This window comes from Cavia porcellus, unplaced genomic scaffold (assembly GCF_034190915.1).
Source record: "Cavia porcellus strain 051 isolate PalLab524CR breed Dunkin Hartley unplaced genomic scaffold, mCavPor4.1 scaffold_12, whole genome shotgun sequence".
In the NCBI taxonomy this organism is placed as follows: domain Eukaryota; kingdom Metazoa; phylum Chordata; class Mammalia; order Rodentia; family Caviidae; genus Cavia; species Cavia porcellus.
The window spans coordinates 58,796,001-58,820,041 of record NW_026947495.1 but is presented as its reverse complement, the minus strand read 5'-3'; the positions used below and the strand labels follow the sequence as shown (position 1 = coordinate 58,820,041).

General features: G+C 38.3%; 1 protein-coding gene across 2 annotated transcripts in view; it reads right to left on the bottom strand.

Moving 5' to 3' along the window:
- Positions 1–14,666: 14,666 nt before the first annotated feature.
- The window catches only part of Gad1 (glutamate decarboxylase 1), a 37,649-nt gene continuing 28,274 nt past the window's right edge, over positions 14,667–24,041 (bottom strand). For both annotated transcript variants that reach the window (XM_013142598.3, XM_013142599.3), the window contains 6 exons: positions 23,884–23,948; positions 21,167–21,245; positions 20,070–20,219; positions 17,944–18,051; positions 16,565–16,654; positions 14,667–16,077 (listed from right to left, as the gene is read on the bottom strand). In XM_013142598.3, coding sequence (XP_012998052.2) covers positions 15,904–16,077; positions 16,565–16,654; positions 17,944–18,051; positions 20,070–20,219; positions 21,167–21,245; positions 23,884–23,948 — 666 coding nt within the window. In that variant the 3' untranslated portion in view covers positions 14,667–15,903. The remainder of the gene's footprint in view (positions 16,078–16,564; positions 16,655–17,943; positions 18,052–20,069; positions 20,220–21,166; positions 21,246–23,883; positions 23,949–24,041) is intronic.

The window sequence follows — 24,041 nt, the reverse complement described above, 5'->3', positions numbered from 1 at the left end:
TGATGAGCATCAGGGTACCTGAAAAACAACAATATCCAAACCCAAGTTTAAGGAGGGGAATCATAAATATCAGAGCAGAAGTTGATGTTTTTTTGTTTTGTACCAGGAATCAAATTCAGGACCTCACACTTGTCAGGCAGGTGCTGGGTCATTGAGCTATATCCCCAGCCCGTGAAGTTAATGAATTTGAGACTATAAAAATAGGTCAAAGAATCAAAGAACTGATTTTTCAAAAGAATAAACAAATAGGCAAACCGCCTCTGAGAGAAAGAGAGAGAGAGAGAGAGAGAGAGACAGAGAGAGAGACAGACAGAGAGAGAGACAGACAGAGAGAGAGGAGCTAACATCAGTGCAATTAGAAATGGAATCAAAGTTACAAATGACACTGTCATAATTCAGAAGTTTGTTAGTAACTCCTATGAAAAATTGTTCCCCAACAAATTGGAAAATCTTCAAGAAATGGAAAGATTTCTAGACTCATATGAATTACCAAGAATACATAAAAATTCTGAACAATCTAATAACAGGCAATGAAGGACCCGATGGATTCACTACTGAATTCTGTACGATCTGAAGGTTATAGCATCTATACTCCTGAAATCCTTCAACAGAAGTAAAAGGAAAGAAGTAATTCCAAACTCATTTCAGGAATTCAGCATTACTCTGGTCCCAAAACGAAAAGATTCAACTAGAAAAGAAAATCACAGACCAAACTCCTTCATGAATGGAGGTGAAAAATCACTCAACAAAGCCTTGGCAGTGGAGTGAAACAAATCAAAGGATCATACATAATGACCGATGAACAGGTTTCATCTCAGGGTTGCAAGGATGCTTCAACATATCCAAATAAATACGTGTATTACAGCACCTAAACAGAAATAGGAAAAAAATTACACGATCATATCAATAGATGCAGAAAATACTCCTGACAAAACCTAACACCCATTCATGACAAAAATTCTAAACAAAATACATTTAGAAGGATCTTAATTCAATCTGATAAAAACCATTTATAACAAACCAATGGCCAACATCATATTAAATGGGGAAACTGAAAGTTTTCTGTCTAAAATTAGGAGCAGGACAAGGATGTCCACTACTGCCTCTGCTGTTCAGCGTAGTACTTGAAACATAAGAGGAATCAGCCAAGAGACAGAAACAAGGGATATGTGGAGGAAAGAAAGAAGTCAAATTATCATTATTTACAGATGACATGATACTCTACACAGGAGACCAAAAAATATTCCACCAGAGAAACTTAGAATTAATAACCAAATTCAACAAAATAGCAGGATATAAAATCAACACCCCCAAATCAGGAGTGTTCCTTTAGACCAATGATGAGCTTAATGAGAAATTAGGAATATACTACCATTCTGAATAGCATTGACGAAAGTTAAACACTTAGGAATTAACCTAACCAAGGAAGTGAAAGACCTATGCAACAAAAACTACAGTAGCCTGAAAATGCAAATCAAAGAGGACATCAGAAAATGGAACAAAATCCCCTGCTCCTAGATAGGCAGAGCCAATATAGTCAAAGTGGCCATCCTTTCAAAACTGAAACACAGATTTAATGCATTCCAAATAAAAACACCCACAGCATTCCTCACAGAACAAAAGAAAACTATCCTAAAATGCACGTGGAATCCCAAGAGAACTAGAATAACGAAATTAGTCCTGGAAATAAGAACAAGATAGGAGGCACCATAATACCTGGCTTCCCCTTATACTACATGGCTCCAATGGTAAAAACAGCACAGTACTGTGGGAAAAAAATATATGTGCAGGGATGGAATAGAACAGAGGATGCAGAAATGACCCCGGACATATTCAGCAACCTCATCTTTGACAAATGGATCAAAAACATATGTTAGAAAAAAAAATCCTCTTTAACAAATACTGCTACTATCCATCTGAAGATGATTGAAGCTAGATTCGTATCTCCCCCATGTACCAAATTAAAATAAAATGAATCAAAGATCTAAATATTAAAACAAATATTTATTTGGAAGATAAAATAGGTAAAATTTTTAAAGTCATAGATATAGGCAAGAACTTTCTGAACTGAACTGCAAATGCACAGGAACAAATAAGAGTCAATAAATGGGATTCTACCAATTATAAGCTTCCGCTCAAAGAAAATAACCAATGGGATGAGGAGAGAACACACAGAAAGGATACATGTTTTTTGCCAGCTACACCTTGGACAGAGGACTACTATCTAGAATGTACTATCTAGAATGCAGGGTCCTGAGTTTAATTCCTGGTACAAACAAACAAACAAATCTAATCTGAATACATAAAGAACCTCCCCTCCCAAAATTAGACCCCCAAAGTAAAAGACCCAATCAAAAAATGGGCAACTGAAATGGATAGACTATTTTCAGAAAATAAAGTACAAATGGCCAATAAATACAGAAGAAAACATTCAACATTTCTGGCCATTAGAGAAATGCAAATTACAACAAAACTGAGACTTCATCAAGAAATCAAATAATAACAAGTGCTGATGAGGCTGGGGAAAAAAGGAACCCTCTTATATTGGTGGTAGGATTGTAGACTAGGAAAACCACTATGGAAACTGGTCTAGAGATTCTTCAAAAAGTTAAAAATAGAAATACAGTTAATCCAGTTGTGCCCCCACTACATATCTTCTCCCGAAGAGTTAAAGACCTCATATTACAATAACACATGCATACTCAGGTTTGTAGCCACACAATTCATAATAATTTTGGAAGCAGCCTGTATGTCCACCAACAAATGAACAGATAAAATATGGTATTTATACACCATAGACTACTGCTTTTTCTATTAAAGAAGATAAATCTGAGTCATTTGTAGGGAAGTAGAAGCATCTTTAGACCATATTAAGTGAAATAAATTATACAAAAGAGCTTAAATATCACATGATTTCTCGAAGTATAAATAAGTTAAAAAGCAAAATAAAAGATAATAGGAAATGGAAAGAAAGATCATTTGCAAAAGGGAAGGGGGTCAAGAGATGGAGGGAAGGGAAGAAAAAGAGACATAAAGGGCTGGGGATTTAGCTCAGCAGCATAAATGCCTGCCTTGCAAATGTGTGGTCATGAGTTCGATCCCTGGTGACGATAAAAAAAAAAAAAAAAAAGAGAGACATAAAAAGAATAAGATGCTATGCATCTACACCATGATGACTGTACTGCAAACATATACCGATAAAAACCCCATTACATACATACAAAAAAATCTATCAAAACTTGTGCATATCTATTATGAACATTTATTCACACATATTAAAAATGACCTAGTTAAGCAGACATACTATACTTTGGTTATTATATTCAATATCAAAAAGATGTTAGTATTCTTTAAACTGATCCATAGATTCAATGAAATTCCAATAAATATTTCAACAGGATTTTTTTTGGTGGAACTTGACAAGTTGATCCTAAAATTTTTATGGAGGAGTAAAGAGCTAATAGCTTTTTCATTCACAAAAAGAGCCAAGCAACATTAATTCAAGGTAGACTAAACATTTAAATGTGAAGAGCATAAATCCTCAAAATAACATATGAGAATATCCTTATGGTTTTAGAGTAGGGAAGAATTGTTAAAATAAGATATGCAAAAAAATAGATATAAAATATTGGTGAAATTTTATCATATTAAAATTAAGAATTTATGTTTTAAAAAGATTAACTGAGCAAAAAAAGCAAGCTCCAAGTTAAGATATCTTTCAAAAATAATTTTAAAAAATGAGTATTTGGGGCATACAAAGAGTATCTAAAAAATTAAAAGAAAAAGAACAAGCAACTTAATTTACATTTTTTACAAAAGGCATGATTTAAGCATTTCATAGGACACACATGATTTGTAATAATATGAAAAGATTCAACTTTATTCATAGTCAGGAAAAAACAAGTTAAATAAACAACAATTTTATATTCACCAGACTATAAAAAATGTTAGGCCAATGATAGTGAGTTTTGGAAGAAGGTGTACTGCTGGCTGAAGTGGCACCCTTGGTGTAACCGCTCCTCTTACCTAGGAAAGCTCAAGTACGCTGTGACCCAGCCACTTCACTTCTAAACCTCAGAAGAACCTGCCCATGTGCACTAGGAAATAAGTACAAGAGTGCTTGTAGCAACATTGTGCCCAAAGGCAAAAAACTGAAAAAAAAATCTATATGTTTACTCCCTAAAAGAATGGACGAATTGATTGACGTATATTCATAAATGTGTTAAATTACAGCCATAGGAATGAATGAGTTACTAATGGTGAATCTCAAAAACATGAGGTTTCCACATCCGCTGTGTTTGCAGGTTGGACCAATGGGCTGAGTAGGCACTGGCGTCCATTGCAGCTCTGTTCCAGCTCCATCAATTCCAGTTCTAACCTAAGATCTGCGCCAGCTCTGGGGGCACGGAGATGCCCGTCCTTGAGGGGAAGCCCCTTCCCTTTTTAAAATATTTATTTTACATTTTCATTTTAAAGAGAGTAAAACCAAACAAAATAAAACAATAAAGCCAATCAAAACAGTCAAAATGATACAGGAATTCAAAACAAGATAATAAGAAATCAACAATGGGCACCATAAAGCCTCTAATTATCTTTGAGATAGCTGCCCATGCTGTCAGATATAATAAAATCAAACAAAACAAAGCAGAATAAAGCCAAACAAAACAATGAAAATGATATAGGACTTTAAATCAAGATAATAAGGAATTAACAATAGCTACCACCTTCAGAAGGAGATCCTCCATAATTGCTAGACTGTATATTGTAATCCTCTAAATAGATGCTCAGACTTCTAGCTTTGCGCCTACAAAGTCAAACAATACAGGCATTAAGTTTTGTTTTGTTTTGTTTTACTCCAGTAGCTATCATGTCAGCTTGTGCTTACTGAGAGGGAAGGGCTTGGCACTTTTTGTCTCCAGCCCATGCGGTGCCTGGCTTACAGGAAGGGGTTGCTCCAGCCCATGAGTGCCACTGGCTCACAGGAAGGGATTGGTTTCTTTTTGGTTCTCTTCCCAGCCCACATGGCTGCTGCTGGCTCACAGAAAGAGGTTGGCCCGGTCCCCTTTTTTCTTTTAACTACACAAAGTTGTTGCTCTATGGCAGTGGTGTGGGCCTATGGCATGCATGTTATTTTTCTTTTAAGGCAAAAGATGTTAATGTATGACTTGCTTTTTTCTAAACTAAAACAATGTTTAGGAGGGGCCCTTGGCAATAAATAAGTGGGTTTCTGTTGCAGTTCGGTCACTCATCATTGGTCTATGGGTTAGCAACGAAACTGCAATGTTGAAGAGAAAGATGTCACAAAGGTGTATGAATTCTGCATTATTCCACTGTATAAAGTGTGAAACCAATAAACCTAGCAATAAGGCTGCCTATATACGTGGTGAAGTTATACAGAGAAACGAGTGATTAAGACAAAACTTAGAGGGGCTGGGGATTTAGCTCAGCGGCATAAGCGCCTGCCTTGCAAGCAGGCAGTCGTGAGTTTGATCCCTGGTACCAATAAAAAAGAAAAAGACAAAAAAAAAAAATTATAAGACAAAACTTAGAATAGTGATCACTAATTATGTGTGTGGGGAATCCTGTTAGGGAAGGGTGGATGCCTGATGGAGCTGGAGAGCTCTCGAATACTGAAGGGCTCTATGTCTCAGGCTGAGTAATGGGGACTGAAGTATGTCATCCTTTGTCCTGTATATGTTTTAAAAATTCCTCTTTAATCCACATGATTGATTTTAATTAGTGGGCCCTCTATCCAAGAGTACTGCCTGAGGAAGCAGCAACACCAACATAAGATCAGGACAGAAAACACTGCCAAGGTTTCCGGGTAAAGTGTGTGTGTCCTAAGGGGTCATAGAAGTGAGACTGCTACCTGTGTGAGGGTATCGAGGGGACCCCAAGAAAAACCCTCCAAAGTGCTTCATGAGAAAGCAAATTAAAATCATAAGACACTTTCAGAATGGCTTTTAAAAGCTGATGCTACTAGGGCTGGGAATATAGCTCAGGTGCAGCCTGACAAGCACAAGGTTTAAGTTTGATCCCCGGTACCAAAAAAAAAAAAAAAAAGAAAAAAAAGTTGACATTGTTCAAAGTGAGGGAGAGAGTTCCCCCAGACTTAGACTATTCTAAGTCATCAAGAGCATGGATCAACTGAAAAACTTGTGCATTGTTAATAAGAACGACAAAAAGTGGTGTAACCTCTTTTTGAAAACTGATTAGCAGTGTCTTGTAATGGTGAATATATTCTTACCATATAATCTAGGAATATTACACTGTGGCATTTACGTAAGTTAAATGAAATCTATGTTCACACAACGGTCTACATATTAATGTTTTTTTGGGTTTTTTTTTTTTTTGTCTTTTTCGTTTTTATTGGTACCAGACATCGAACTCATGACTGCCTGCTTGCAAGGCAGGCACTTATGCCGCTGAGCTAAATCCCCAGCCCCTTGCATATTAATGTTGATAGTAGCTTTATTTTAAGTGACCTAAACCATAGACAACTCAAATTTTCCTTTATTAGAGAATGCATAAAGAACTGTGGTAGATAGACAAGGAATCCTGCCCCAGGAATCCCACCCCGGTCTGGGGGAACTCTCTTTGTTGCCTGGGGATCTGCCTGTGGTTTCCTGCCTGGACCAGCAGCCAGTCTAGTAGGCACAGAATCCACCCCCAATCTAGGGGAACTCTCTTTGTCGCCTGGGGACCAGCACTCGGTTTCCTGCTGGGCCCAGCCAGTCAGGCTTAGGCACAGAATCCTGTCCCAGTCTCGGGGATCACTGTTCCTCACCTAAGGGGCCAGGCCGTGGTTTCTTATGGGCCCAGCCTGTTGGGCCTAGACACAGTCTGGGAGAACTCTCTCCCTCACTTTGATCAACACTTGAAGCTCGAAAATACAGGAAAATGACAAAACGAAAGACCAAAATGCAACATCAAACATCCAGCCCATCCCAAGAAAGCCTAGGAACAACATGCATAGAAGAAAACACATTCCACATACCTGAAATACCTGAAATAATAGTAACTGAAATAAAGAAGCAACTCTGGGAAACCTTAAAGGAATTCAAACTAGAAATAATCTCTCAGATAAAAGAAGAAACGATAAAAGAAATGAAGGAGATGCTGAACATATCTAAAGAAGACACAGTTAAAAAATTGGAGGACCTAAACAAAAAGATAGAATCCCTGGATGAACAATATAAGAAACAAACAGAATACATAAAGCAGATGCAAAGAAATATGCAGGAAATCAAAAACTCCATTGAAAGTTGTAAAAACTGCCTCAATGAATGTGAAGATAGAATCTCAGACCTCGAAGACAAGATTGCAGCTAGCGAACAGGAAAGGGAAGATCTTTTAAAAATAACAAGAAATCAGGAAATAACAATTCAACACCTGCAAGACGATACAAAGTGGAACAACATAAGGTTGATAGGGATAAATGAAAAAGAAGGGGACAACGTAAAGGATATCAAGAGGATATTTAGAGAAGTAATAGCTGAAAATTTCCCAAACACAAGATTAGAAACTGATATCAAGATCAATGAAGCATACAGAACTCCAAATAGCCATAACCAAAATAAATCTACACCCAGACATATAATAGTGAATATCCCAGAAACTGAACAAAAATATCAAAAGCTGTCAGCGAGAAAAGACAGATCACCTATACAGGAAAACCTATCAGAATCACAGCAGACTTCTCAGAACAAACAATAAAGTGGAGTGAAGTATTCCAGATCCTAAAGCAAAACGATTTCCAATCTAGTCTGATGTACCCTGCAAAACTGTCCTTCAAAATCGATGGAGAAATAAGATACTTCCATGACAAAGAACAGCTGAAAAACTTCATGATCACTAAGCCAACCCTGCAAAGAATATTGAAAGACAGCCTAGATACATTTAGGGAAAAAACCACTAAACAAAGCAGACAATTAAACAGAGCACAAAGATAAAGATGCAACAGCAAAAAGATAACATGTCAACAACAAACCAATATATAACAGTTATAACCATTAATGTAAATGGTCTCAATGCACCAATTAAAAGAAACAGACTGGCAGAATAGATCAAGAAACAGAATCCAACCATATATTGTCTACAAGAAATCCATCTAACCCAAAAGGATACTCACAGACTCAAAGTCGAAGGATGGAAAACAATACTTCATGCAACAGGAATCCCCCCAAAAAAGCAGCGGTAGCTATTCTGTTTGCAGATAACCTGAATTTCAAACCAATAATGATCAGAAGGGATAAAGACGGACACTACATACTGGTTAGGGGAAAACTTCAAGAGGAAGAGATAACTATCTTAAATATATACGCACCAAACTCCAGAGCACCCTGTTATATAAAACAAGTACTAACAGAAATGAAAAACCAAATTAGCAGTAACACAATTCTAACAGGACATCTTAACACACCATTGACACCAATGAACAGATCAACCAGACAGAAAATCAACAAAGAAATAAAAGAATTGAATCGCACCTGTGAACAAATGGACTTAATAGACATATACAGAGTATATCACCCAACAACAGAATACACATTCTTCTCAGCAGTACATGGGTCATTCTCTAAAATAGAGAATATATTAATTGACAGAACATATTTAAATAAATGCAAAAGGGTCGAAATTATCCCTTGCATGCTATCAGACCATAGCGCTGTGAAATTAGAAATTAATGATAAAAGATACTGCAAAAATCCCACAAACACATGGAAACTGATTAACACATTCTTGAATAATCAGTGGGTCACAGAGGAAATTAAAAAAGAAATTAAACAATACCTACAAACAAATGAAAACACAAATATAACTTACGGGAATCTGTGGGATGCAATGAAAGCTGTCCTCAGAGGAAAATTTATTGCACTGAGTTCCCACATTAGAAAAACAGAATGAATACAAATAAATAACCTGATGCTACACCTCAAACATCTAGAAAAAGAAGAGCAAGTCAAGCCCAAAGCCAAAAGAAGAGAAGAAATTATAAAAGTCAGAGCAGAAATCAATGCAATAGAGACCAAAAAAACAATCCAAAAAAAAATCAACAAATCAAAGAGCTGGTTCTTTGAAAGAATAAATAAAATCAACAAGCCCCTAGCCAACCTTATTAAAAAAAGAGAAGAAAAAACTCATATTCATGCAATAAGGAGTGAAAGAGGCGAAATTACTACAGACCCTATAGAAATACAGAAGATCATCAACACTTATTTTGAAAACCTCTACTCTCAAAGGTTTGATAACACAGAGGAAATAGGCAGATTCCTAAAAGCAAATGAAGTACCAAAGCTAGGTCATGAAGATGTAAAAGTACTGAATAACCCAATTTCTATTAATGAAATTGAAAACGTAATTAAATCTTTACCTACAAAGAAGAGCCAAGGCCCAGACGGATTCACTGCAGAATTCTACAAGAAATACAAAGAAGACCTAATGCCAGCACTCCTCAAACTCTTCAATGAAATTGAAAGGGAAGCAATCCTTCCTAAATCGTTCCTAGAAGCAAATATTACTCTAGTACCAAAACCAGAGAAGGACCCAACTGAAAAAGAGAACTACAGACCCATCTCCCTAATGAACACAGATGCAAAAATCCTCAATAAAATATTAGCAAATAGGATGCAGCAAATCATCAAGAAGATCATACACCCCGACCAAGTGGAATTCATCCCAGGCATGCAGGGATGGTTCAACATATGTAAATCAATAAATGTAATCCACCATATCAATAAAGCCAAAAGTAAGAATCACATGATCATTTCTATAGATGCAGAAAAAGCCTTTGATAAGGTCCAACATTCATTCATAAGAACCTTACAGAAAATTGGGATAGATGGCCTTTACCTCAATATAATTAAGGCCATCTATGACACACCAATAGCCAATATCATACTAAATGGCCAAAAATTGAAGGCCTTTAACTTTAAAATCAGGCACAAGACAAGGATGTCCCTTATCACTACTCCTATTTAATATAGTTCTGGAAATACTGGCCAGAGCAATTAGACAAGAGAGAGAAACAAAAGGCGTAAAGATAGGAAAAGAAGAAGTTAAATTATCATTATTTGCAGATGACATGATACTCTATATAGAAGATCCCCAAAATTCCATTGAAAGACTCCTAGATATAATAAATAAATTCAGTAATGTAGCTGGATACAGAATCAATACTCAAAAATCAATAGCATTCCTATACACTAACAACAAAGTCACAGGGAGAGAAATAAGAGAGGCAACACCCTTCACACTAGCAACCAAAACAATGAAATATTTAGGAATTACTCTCACAAAAGAAGTGAAAGACCTATACAGGGAAAATTATAATACACTGAAAAATGAAATTGAAGATGATCTCAGAAAATGGAAAAACATCCCTTGCTCATGGATAGGAAGAATAAATATTGTGAAAATGGCCATTCTCCCAAAACTGTTATACAGATTCAATGCAATCCCGATAAAAATACCATCAACATACCTCATAGAACTCGAGAAATCACTCCTAAAATTCATCTGGAGTGAAAAGAGACCTAGAATAGCAAGGAAAGTTCTAAGCAGCAAAGGCAAGGCAGGCGGTATCACAGTCCCTACTTGAAGTTATACTACAAGGCAACTGTAGTAAAATCAACATGGTACTGGAATCAAAACAGAGCCGAAGATCAGTGGAATAGATTAGAAGATACAACCACAACTACCAACACACTCAACCACCTTATCTTTGACAAAGGGTCCAAACATGTTCACTGGAAGAACGACAGTCTGTTTAATAAATGGTGTTGGAAAAATTGGCTCTCCATATGCCGTAAACTAAAACTAGACCCATGCCTATCACTGTGTACTAAAATAAAATCTAAATGGATCAAAGATCTTAATATTAAAACAGAAACACTAAATCTATTGGAAAACAAATTGGGTAAAAACCTTGAAGACATAGGAGTAGGTAAAGAATTCATGAACAGGACTCAAACTGCATGGGAAATACTTCCCAGAGTCAATAACTGGGATTGCCTCTTATTAAAAAGTTTCTGCATGTCAAAAGAAATCTCCAGCATAGTGAAAAGAAAACCCAAAAACTGGGAAAAAAATTTTAAGTGAACTGCCCCTCAGACAAAGGACTTCTGTCTAAAACATATAAAGAATTTAAAAAAATCAGACCCCCAAAATTCAAAGACCCAATCAAAAATGAGCATCTGAGATGAATAAACAATTTTCAGATAAAGAAATTCAAACGGCAAATAAATACATGAAAAAATGTTCACCATCACTGGTCATTAGAGAAATGCAAATTAAAACCACACTGAGATTTCATCTCACTCCTGAAAGAATGGCCAAGATCACGAAAACCACCAACAACAAATGCTGGAGAGGCTGTGGGGAAAAAGGAACTCTCCTGCACTGTTGGTGGGAGAGTAGACTAGTACAACCATTGTGGAGGTCAGTCTGAAGATTTCTCGAAAAGCTGGGACTGGAAGCCCCATTTGACCCAACTATTCCACTTCTAGGCATATTCCCAGAAGAACTGAAAGCATCATACCACAGTGATATATGTGTACCCATGTTTATAGCAGCACAATTTGTAATAGCCAGATCTTGGAAACAACCTAAGTGTCCATCAACTGAGGAATGGATAAAAAAGTTGTGGTATTTTTATACAATGGAGTATTACTCGGCTATAAAGAATGATCACATTGAGATATTTATAAATAAATGGATGCAGCTTGAGACCATACTCATAAGCGAAATAAATCAAACTCACATTTATAAATACTGAATAGTTTCCCTAGTGTAAGAAATGATAAGAATACATAAAATTATATGGTAATCATGATTCCCAATCATATTGGTTTTAATCTACATAATGTTATCACTCATTAATTGCAATGGTTTTAACCTGGGTTGTTCGATTTTAGTATCGATGATAGTACGAATAGCTATTCTGAAGAAAACAACACATCATAAAAGCTAGTGCTGATTTAATATCATCTTGTTTTGAAGTCCCATCAAGCTGTTGTACATCTGTTTCCACTGGTTTTAACATGTGGTATCTTACTATATTTTACTATATGCGATAGTATAAACAAACTTTTTTATAGGCAAAGAGATAATATAGAAACCATTGTTCGTTTTCTGTTAACTGGTCCTAAATACCCTGTAATTTCTTCATTCTCTTGAATAGCTTCAAACTGACTTGATATGCTTGATGCTATAGTATATGAAGTTATACTCAAATAATACAAGGAAGGAGGCACTATGGTGACTACTATTATGTTAGATTATCTGGGGATGAAACACAATGATGCTTAAATAGTTCGGTTCTGACCTGTGTTGTTCTAATACAATGTCCTCTTTTACCTCAATCCCATCCTTTTTTAAAATTAATCTATTTTTTTCTTACATTCTTTTCAATTAAGGGAAAACTAAATTTAAAAATAGCGGGATATATTATAGTAACTTTTTTGTCTTCCTATTAACCTGATATGATCCCCAGTACTGCTCTCCCCATCTTGTTCTGTCAGATTTTACTATATTCTATTTTGTTTGATAGTATCAAGTTTGAGGGTATAGGCAACCACTTTGAAGGCAATAAGATTCACTAAGGTGCCCATTATGGTTTGACTATTATCTTCTTTTGAAATCCTGTAAGGTCTCCAGTGTAAGTTTTATTGGTCTTGTTTTGTACTGTTTTGATCAATTCTATTATACCTGACGATATAGGCAACTTTTAAAAAAAATAACAAGAGGCACAATGGTAACCATTTTAGATCACCTGATATTCTATTTTTACATCATGTACTATGCCCATCCTTTTGTTCTAACCGACTCTGTTTTATTTAGCCATGTTAGGTTTTATTCTCTCCAAAAAATAGTAAGAATTGTGGGAGTAAAAAAACCCAAAAAGTGTAATTGTTATTAAAAAGAGAGGAAAGGAAGGTGGTCTAAGGGATATAACTGCAAGTATGTTTAAGTATGTAGGATGGAAATCCATATTACTGAACTTTTGTTGGATCATTGATCGGCACTGTGTGCAATCTCATTGTATGAATGTTCACTTTACATGCCTTAATTTTATAATTTGGACAATTATTTCGAAGATGACATTATGTAACCTATTAACTAGTGATATCTTACTGTATTTTTTTCCTTGAAATTCTGTATTATTTGTACCCTTTTACTGCTTTGTTTAATTTTATTTCTTTTTTTCTCTTTAAATAATAATAATAATAAAAGAACTGTGGTATAGCTGTACAAATGGAATACTATGAAATGAAAATGAACAGTGATGACAAAAACGTGTACGAATTTCAAATGCATTATGTTAAGTGAAAGAACAGATTCAAAAGACCATATATGACCCCACTTGCATGATGGGGAAGGTACAATTCAAAGAGCAGAAAAAGGAAGTTGTCTGGAGTTGGGGAAGAGGAAATACTGGGTACAAAGTATCACAGGGGAACCTAAGTGATGGGACTGTTGTAGATTTTGGTCATGGTTGCAATCACATGACTAAATGGGTTTGCCAAAATCCACAGAAAACTGCATAATGTACAAATAAACAGTAAGTTTTCTTTAATTAAAAAATAATAATCTTCATTCCACCTAAAGCATTGTCCCATTTAAAAACAACCTCATACACTAAGGGGGAGATGCCAAATGACAACTTAACAGCTGTGCAAAGCTATTCTTTTGTTTGTTACTTTAACCCTGTTTTGCCCTGGACTTGCCCCTGTATGAGCAAATAGTTGCTAGAGAGAGGACTGAAACAATAAAAGAAGAAAGTGGCTTGAGCCAGCTAGGGACTCCCTCCCCATCTCCTGTAGCCCACCCGGACAGACAGGGAGGAGGGGAGCTCCCTCCTGCCTAACAGTTTGTAGCCTATTATAGAGCTTGGCCTTTAATTGCTAAAATGAGACTCTTGTGCTTGAGAGCTCAGAAAGCCTATACGATTTTCCTGAATTCAAAAAAGGGCATGGAAAAAAAAATCAGCCTGTGGGAAGGATTCCAAGAGGGAAAAGGTCTAAAGTGGCCTCACGGTCACTCTCTATGGAGGCCAGTTTGTTTGGTGCAGTAATTAAACATGAAATCAGTGTGCTATTAGAAAAGACTCTGCTCTAATCCTCACATGTGCTAACAGCGAACTCATATGGCAAATGAATGAGATAGATGGTATTTATTATTCCTTAATAGAATAGCATAGTATTTCCTAATGAGCCAGCACCAAGCATATATTTACAGAGGAAATGAATTGGGACCACTGCATGGATGTGGAGGAAGAAGGCATAACAGGTCCATGATCTTACAGGCAAAAACCACGGTGCCAAAGGATTTGAGATCATCAGGGGAGCGACTATTTGTGCTGTAACCTCAGTGTCTGATACAGAGGAAAAAATACTCAAGTGAACGGGTGCAACTCTGAGAAAGAAAATGGGAAGAAAAGAAGGATGGCCTCTCTCCCTCAAGGCATGATGAGTCAATTTTATTTAACTAATGTTATTGAAGGATTTTATAGGCAAGGGTCTCAGCACATAGGACAACGGGTCACTTTCCTAAGAATACATCATCCAAAGCCAGCAAATGCCATCACAGGCAGTGAATGGACTGTGGGTGACCCAACCAACCTCTGCTGGAAACCCCTCTATAGGAAGCACAGACTAGAAGAACACTTTGTTCAAATTCTCCATGGAGAATATATTTATTTATATTCTTCTTGCATACTCTAAAACGCACAGTGTGGATTTCGTTTCGTGAAAAACAGTTGTGAGACTGGTTGGTTTGTTAGAGATCTTCAGAAACATGGCCTTAGGTTTCAGCTAAGCGAGTCACAGAGATTGGTCATGAACAACTACAAAATTACAGGAGATCTAGTTTTTTACCCAACAGTTACTAGAAAAGCATTGAGAACACCAGACACACAGCCAGACAGAGGATTAGAGAAGAGCAGATGCTACTGAAGTAAGAGGATTCCATATACACGACTCAATGTACAGTGTCAGACAGTACACGTATGCTTACGTCATTATTTTAAGGGCACTCTAATATAAATATGTGTCTCACTAATTTTAATCTTTTCTCTTTGGCTCACAAATGCACGAAAATACCATAAACAGTATTCAGAACTTACTTCATTAATATATAAATAAGATACATTACAAATGAGAAAAAAATACAAGATGCCTCTTTTTAATGTGATAAATCTCTGAATATAAATCAGCAAATATTTCATTGACCTACAGTTAAACAATCATTGAAATCATTACATGTCTCCCCTACCCAGGTCAGACAACAGTACTATGCACCATCTACACACACTAGCCTCTCAATGTACAGCACGGCCCACCTGTAAGAGTGACTCTGCCACTGTTTTTCACTAACAGAGCACCAACAGGGAGGGCATGGTGGTCTTCATCTAGTAGTGCTTTTTCTTATCCATAATGCTCCAGATGGGAGAAACACTGCCAAAGAGGTCAACTCACTGACAGTGTTGTCCTTGGTGCCTAGGACACTGTATCCTGGAAACCATCTTTCCTGTAGTTGTTGGGTGAGCTGGTTTGCAGCACGTTTAGCCCCTCAGTAACTGCTAGAAGGAAAGTGAATTCTCTTGGGGCGGGAGACATGCTGATATCTAGTACTAAGCCACACTCACTATACTATATATATTTATATATAGAGAGAGGTATATATAACTGTACATATATACTGTGTTCCTAATGTGCAACTTTTTAAAAAGAACAGTACTTGCTGCTAACTAATGAACAAGCTTAATAGGGTTGAAACAAATATTCTTCAAGGTATTATATTTTCCTTCAATGAAGTGGCCTATGTATTTCAGCAAATTAGGTTTGTTCTAGAGTGCCAGAGAGGAAAGGGAATTCCTATAAACTCCTGCTTGGCAAAGAGCAATTACAGATCCTGGCCCAGTCTTTCTATCTCTTCGATGAGGAAGTCGATGTCAGACTGGGTGGCCGCAGGGTTTGAGATGACCATCCGGAAGAAGTTGGCCTTGTCCCCCTGAGGCTGGTAACCAACCATGGTAGTGCCTGACTCCATCATTAGGGCTTTGATCTTTGGAGCCACCTGTAATGCAAAGCAAAACTCAAAGTGAGTATCAACACATCCCTTTGTTCAACCCAATTTGCTTTTCACTTTATACTGACATAGAAGCCCCCTCCAAAAAACAAACAAAAAACCCCCAAAAACTGTATCTAGCTGTTTTCATTTGTTCAGAATGAGTGGAATATTACATAAATTAAACACAATATCAACAAGTCTAAGTATTATATAAACTATATACAGAAATCAGTTAAAATGAATCAGCGATAGAGTAGACTGGGACTTAGTAAAAAGATTTTACAGCGGGTATATTTTAATGTAAAACATTCCCTGGAATACATACATCATTCTCTTGCTTTGCATGGAGCCCCCATAACAGAGATCTGACCAGTAGCAAGAGGACAACACAACCCCTAGGAGCGTGTAATTTAAGGTGGCTTCCACCATTATTGGCACCTTGAGACATTATTTATTTCTCTCCCACTGAAAGAGACAAAAAGCAAACCCATACCCTATGTAGTTTTTCCCGTCGCTCAAGGCTGTCCGGAACACCTCTGAGACTTTGGGGAATATACCAGAAACAGACGTTTGTGTGCTCAGGCTGCAGAGATTTTAGCAAACAAAGAAACCAACAATCAAGTTATGGCAACTTAAGAGAAGCCTTCCAAAACCCATCAGCATGCAGGTTTAGGGGAAGTTTTTCAGATTGAAACATGAAGCCTGAATGTGTAAAAAGCAGTGTCGCATCTATGTATAAAAGGAGGAAAAATGACCAGGTTATTCAGTCATAGCTGGTAAAACAGCAACTTCCCACAAGCAGTTTTTGAGTTAACTGGGGTCACCACATTCAGACATTGAAATGTAAAAAATTGTATTTAGATAACTGGATAAAAAGGCGTTATCTATCTTGCCCTTTGTAGTGGCTCACACTACATAGAATCACTAGAGAAAATGCTGAAGATAATTTTAGTGACATTATTTCGTTGGGATGTAGTTTTTCAGTTTCCTGCCTAGTTGCTGTTTATCAGCACTGTGCCTGCTTCAACTAGCTTGTGGAAAACTGAATTTGTTTTTTCAGTCTGCTAGAAGAATGTTTAAAGCAGTGTGAAGAATCAGAGTGAAGTCCCATAGGACAGATGGACGAGCACCAGTGATTTTAATGCCCAGCACTTTAGCCCGCTCATCTGGTGACTCTTGGGTGTTTTCCTAACAGTTGGGGCTGCCTGAGAGACAAACACTGACTGTAGATGCTGTTACCTTATACTGAATTTTAAGCGGTTACGTTACACTGGATTATGAGCGGATTTTCTTTTATTGGCTCTGATTCTTTCTTTATTCAACTGTGAGCTCCATTAGGGCAGAGATAGTATGTGTTTTGGCCAATACTACAACAACCCAGCCCCTGGCATGGACTCTGGCACATGGCAGATAGTACACACTGGTGTGACAAATGCTTCACTGTGCAATTGCAATGTGAACTCAGGTCAGAGACCGTTTTATCTGGCTCTCCCCATAATCTTTGTAGAGCAGAACCTCATTTTAGAACCACTCTTGGGTAGCAAGAACATAACCATCCTTTGAGCTTCTTGGAACTGAGAATCACTTTATCATGGAGGTCCAACTCAAAGCAAATCCAAGAATGATGAAGGTTTTGGATCTGCCATGGCAAGATGTCTAGTCTGCAAAAGGCTGGCTCGGAGCTTTTAGAAGAGCTGAAGGGGAACAGTCATCAGTCTATCAGAAGAGAGTTTACAAACATGGTAAAAATTAAATAAAGACTGTGTAAAAAGGAAAATTCAGAAGCAGTTGTGGCAACGTGGAAAATGTGGTTTCAAGAGATCCTCTTGGTGGTTTTTCTGGAAGTGCTGTGTATCCATGATGACAACCTACCTCGCCATCAAAAACCATCTCAAATTCTTCTCTGTTTTTAATCTTGGCATAGAGGTATTCAGCCAGTTCTAGGCATTTGTTGATCTGATTTTCAAATCCTACTGTGCCCTGTTTTAAAGAGAAAGGTTGACAGTCAGGTGTGTCTCCCTGTGATGGGCATTTGGGAAGGCTACGCTGCTCTATGCCTAAGGGAATGTACAAAAGAGTATTCATGGGGATAAGCACAACCATGTACTTGAATAAGTACAGCTTCTTCTTAGCTCTACAGCAATAAAACGAAGGGTCTTATCTTCCCTTTTGAGGGTACTCTTGTCTCTGGACAGTTGTTCTCAATAGGGCTTTTAGCTTTCTGCTTGTTATTCACAGCCTGGACTCAAAGCCTATTTCTGGCTTGCTTTAGGATAGTGCTACTCACAGCACTGCATCTGGACAGTGGCTAGTTCATAAACTATAACTGGTCCAGGATGGGATGAGGATAGAAACTGAGGTTAGGCATTAAGAAAAGTTAAAAGCAATTTGATAGAGTAATTTTATATCTATTGACTCTAATTTTTAAAAAGCAGCTTATACTTTGTAAGTTCCAGCTTTTGTTTTTCTAGCAATTTATTTTTATTATATTTGTTCAGATAGATTGAAAGAGCAAGCAATTGGTTCTTTATTACAGAAACTTTGACAGACTCTGCCTTTGAACCTATCTTCTCCAGCAAAAAGTCCTGGTCAAACACACCTCACAAGCTCTCAGACAGGCTAGCTTCCACATAATACAGTATTCTTTCTTTCCTGTGACAGGCAAGCAGGCAGATGGGGAAGCCACTGGTCTCAGTATATCCCTTGAAATTGTAACAGCACCAACTATTGACAAACTAGTTGAGTGTGAGTTTCAAAAGCCAGGATGGCTGACTACTAACCAACATCATGAGGGTTGGTGAGTGGGCTGGTGTTAACGAGGAGAGCAGATGCACAAGGTTGGCTTGTGGATAGCTAATGGGCCTGGGCAGAGTCCAATAATGGCAAAGTGAGAGCCTCCCCAAGTGATGTCCCTGCTGAGTGTCCAGTGGTAATGAAGTCCATGCCAGGATCCTGACTCTACAACTAGTGCACTATGGGCCAAATCTCCTTAAGACAGTTCAAGAGGTTATTGCCATGCAAAATAAAAACACAAATTACTGTCGCAGGCCATGTGGTCATGATGGTATTTCCAAATAATAGGCTCTTCCTCTTATTGTTTATATGCTTGGAAGATCTGAGATTATTTTGTGGTAGAAATCAAAATCAGATTCTTTCTATATTAAGACAAATGACTCAATGAGGAAAAAACTACCTTCCAAAGATTTCATACCGAAGAAATACTTTACTAGATACTTTGCTGAAAAAGCCTGTTGTTTTAGTATTAGGGAGACCTCGCCTTAAGCACAGAAATTATTGAAATGAGTTCACGTAGGTAATGAAAATGATGTGTTGTAAAACTGTGCCTTTACTTGAGTGTTTAAAAACTTATGAAACAGCCAAGTGGTGATCTTCTCCCTTATCTATATTTCAGGGGAAATTCCAATTCTTTTTCCCTCTAGATACAGAAATACAACTGAGGAGGTTAATGACTGCCAACACAGCATGCTTCAATCTGGTGACAGAATTTCTTACAACAAAATACATGGTTTTCAGTCCCTGTGTCACCAAAAAATTTTTTTAAAATGCAGTTTCCTGAATAGTGTATAAAGTATAAATAATAGAGAAGCCACTACTTAAAACTGTCATATATATTCCACAATGAGAGGCCTCATAAAGGAATTCAGGATTCTGCAGAGTAATGCAGAAGCTTTATCTTTTACCTCTTTTTTATATTGCACCAAATAATTTTAGCACCCCTAAAGATTACTATGGAGATTCTTAACTTAGGCATAATTTTTGGTTGTTACAAGAGAAAGCTGTAAGAGAATGTCACGATACTTCAGACGGAGGAGACTGAACTGAAGGATACTGTGACATAAGATAGTTACTTCATTCACGAAGAAAATAGGGTGAGTTCAATTACCTAGACACATAATTAAATTATCTATGTAGCTATAGCTTTCACCAGCCAGTGATATTATATTCCCGCTTTATTTCTTGGATTTTCTCTTTCATACCTTTGCTTTCCACATCAGCCAGAACTTGAAGATGTCCACATGGCGGCCACACTGAATTGCCTTGTCCCCAGTATCATAGGAGACATCATACTGCTTGTCTGGCTGGAAGAGGTACCCCGCACACATCTGGTTGCACCCTTGCAGTATACCCTATTATAGGAATCAAGATGTACACATCTGTATTAGGGGATCAGAGATGTGGCTAGCAGGAGGCCTCTGGGGTCACAGGCAGCCTTTCCTCTGATGGCTTTGAGAACCCTTAGCCTTGTCCTAATGCTCTTCTCTAACATCACCCTTAGAAAAACATTCATTCTCTGTTGCTCTAAGATGTCTACAACAAGGACCCTCTATTCCTTCAAGGGACATTTGGGAACGTGTGGGCATCGTCTGGGAAGCGCTATGACACTGAGGGGGCAGGAGGTTGGAATATAAACCTCATAACTGGTGGGATTTTCTCATGCTGTGGAGAGTTTTTTTTACCCCAAAGCCTCCTCCAGCCCCCACCAAAGTCTTCCAACCTTTGCAAGCAAGATCTCCTATGAAGTTAAGGGAGACCTACACACAAGTGAGGAAAGGGCCTGAGTAGGTTCCTGCACCTACTGGCTGGGGACGGACTTGGGGACGCGGAGCATGCTGAAGTTTATGAAGCTACAATGCCTCGAAGAGCAGGATCCCACTGCTAGGTGTGTGATGAAGGGAATCTGGCAGCAACCCATTTACAGAAGCCTTTTTTCTATCCACGTCCCTCACTGTCCTACGTAGGTGTCTGTAGTTCTTATTCTCCTAATTTATCTAGGCTCCCAGGACCATAAATTCACACAAAGAATTCAAAGTATGTTCCAGTGAGTACTTTGTTCTCAATGAGGATAAAATCTATTGGGGGGTCCCCTAATCCTTCACGTTTGTGTACACAAAGGGATACTCAAAAAATGGTTCTGCCACTGCCAGGGCGCTGAGCACTGTACAGAGAAGGAGGGGACAACAAAAGCTAGGAGGGGAATGGGAGTCAGCTACAAAGACTGGGAAGGACAGCTGTCGGTGTCAGGTGGGGCTGTCACAGGCTGGCCACCCGCCGCCCGCCGGGAGGGTGTACGGACCTTCTCCTTGACCAGAATAGCGGAGCACTGGAGCAGCACGCCCATCATCTTGTGCGGGTTCCAGGTGACTGAGTTGGCCCTGAAAGAAGCACATGATGCTCTGAGGAGAAGATGCCAGAGTGAGAGAGGCAACTCTCTTGTCAAGGAAGATGCCACCCATCTCCACTCAAGGCAGAAGCGTTTTTGTGTTGTTCTCCTAAACTGACTAATCAAGTAGTAAACATTTTTGTGGACAGTCTTGGAGCATTACTCTATAAATGCCATCTTCTGTGTAACTGCTAGCAGTGATTGCTGCTGTTTACAAAGAGCTCGTTGTGTGTTCTGTTAAGAGCTTTAGGTAGACATCACTATTGTGCTGTGCTTAACAATTCAGGCTTTGGAGCCAGGCTCCCTAAGTGTGACTTTTTGCTCTGATGTTTGCTAGCTGGGGCATCTTAATAACTCCTCTGTGCCTCAGGGTTCCCATCTGCAAAACGGGGAGCCTACCCCACAAAATTGAAGGTCTAAAATGAGTTAATAGAAAATGCTTCTTGGCACTATTTGGAATACATAATTTCTACAATATATAATTCCCACAATCCTCTGATATAGTTACTACTAATCTATTTTTTGGTACTGGGGATTGAACTCACAACTTCATACTTGCAAGGCAGGTGCTTACGCTGCTGAGCTAAATCCTTGGCCCATTACTAATCTATTTAGGTGAAGAAGCTGATGTACAAATATGTTAAATATATAAAGTCACACCACCAGTCCAGGGAGTCTAACTGCAAAACAGACTTCAGATTTATTTCTATTCTTGTTTATAAAATGGGCTGATGAGATGCACCTACATACTCATGGGTAGTACGAAGAAAGACATTTAACGGTAAGAATCCACTGCAACATTCTAGACTTTAACTACTCAGTAAGGTTGTTTAAATGCTAAACAAGCATGGTGTTGCCAGTTTGAGTTGCAATGCTAGCTTAACCAGCATGGTCTCCAAGCAACCGCATCACTTTGTCAGACACAATTAGATGGTTAAGGAGCACACTAGGACCTCACAGAAACAACTCAGTATAATTACGATGATTGCAATTTGCTTCGATGGGTTACAGACACCTTCCCAATGGCCAGGCTCCACAGCTGGGTTCTGTGTTTCAATACCTGTGAAGATGTTTCCCCTGAGAAAGCAAATGCCTCAGAATCATATTACCACTGCTCTCCTAGCACTAAAGCCTCGTTGAGAAATTTTGGATCTGATGTTTTTGTTTTTTTTTGGTACCAAGGATTGAACTCACAACCATGTGCTTGCCAGCTTATGCTGCTGAGCTAAATCCCTGGCCCCTTAAACAAATCCTCAATTTTTTTTTTTTTTTTTGTTTTTTTTGGTGGTGCTGGGGATCGAACCCAGGACCTTGTGCATGCAAGGCAAGAGCTACACCATTGAACCACATCCTCAACCCTTTGTTGAGAATTTTTAACCTCTTCATCTGACTTACGTCCTTTAGTACATATATATACTGCATTTCACAGAAAAAGAGGAAAGGTCTGAAGTATTTTCCCGTTAAGTGTGTAAGCAGGAAAGCCTGATAAAAGGGACCTGCAAAATGTCCCAAAGAGTTAACTGAGTTCATGAAAATGTGCTGATCTCATGAAAAAGCATGTGTGTCAAGCCACATTTGGAGGGTAGTGAATTCAATCAATTTCATTATTGCTATCATTTATGAAGCCATTAAAAATATATTTGGATCTCACAGACTATCTTGATGGTTTTCTAATGATTCTGTGCTGTTAGGAATGAAAAGGGAAGGCATGAGATAAATTCAATTTAGAAGACACCTATGATTTAAGATGTTAAAAAAAAAAGAAGTCTATCATGCAGAATGTTTTAGGTTTTCCTAGATTCAAGGATGGAAAATAAATATGGCCTGAGAAATGTACAGTTAATGTATTATCCTCCAAGTTATAGGGTCATATAATTATGTTTCAAAGAGCTGGTCTCTCTCACCCTGATCCTGGCCTTTCAGAATTGAGACAGAAGGGTAGAGGCATAGTAGCAGCAGTGAAATCCAGAGACCTTGCCGAAACAGGAGTCACTGGTGTGCTTCAGTGGTACTTGCTCCTCATCAATCTCTCAATCTTAGGCAGCTCCTACTCCTACCATTTCACTCCAGCACTCCTGGTCTCTTCGACGGTCCTGCAGCTTGCTAAGATCTCTCTTGTCTCAGTGCCTTTGTACCTGCTATTCCCTCTGCGTGGAATGCCCTTTCCCATGTCCTGGCTTCCTGCCTGTATTCCAGTATCTGCTGAGATAAGTTAGGGGAGCTGAATCTTGCAGCTTTCTCAGAAGTCATCTAGCTTACTGAGGAAGAAGAACAAAAGCACTGGGCTTTGCTGTACCCATGCAAATTCTGATTTAGCCTCTAACTCCCCACATAGATTAGTCTCTCTTTTCTCCAACCCAGACATCTGCAATTTCATCTGTCATTAATGCCTATCCCATAATATTATAATTACTGGTTTCTGTATCTTTCTAAACTTTGAACTCACTGAGGACTTCTCTGACTAGAAAATCAATCATAAAATAAGTGCTCAATAAATGCCTGCTGAACTAATGTGCACTTAGACTGAAATCATATGTTGGGAACCAGGACTAGGGGAGGTGCAGGCCGACATTAGAGCACAGTGTGTGGAATGTTCCGGAAGCAGGGAGGCCTAGCAAGCTTGCCCGTACCTTTCTATGCCGCTGAGTTTATGGCGGTGCTTCCTGGACATGAGCAGCCCACCGCCCCAGGCAGCCTGTGAGGACAGAGAAAGGAGAGGGAGAGGAGCAGCGACACTGAAGAGTCTAAACCCAGCCAGTCATTCCGCACCTCCAGGAAAACACGAGGG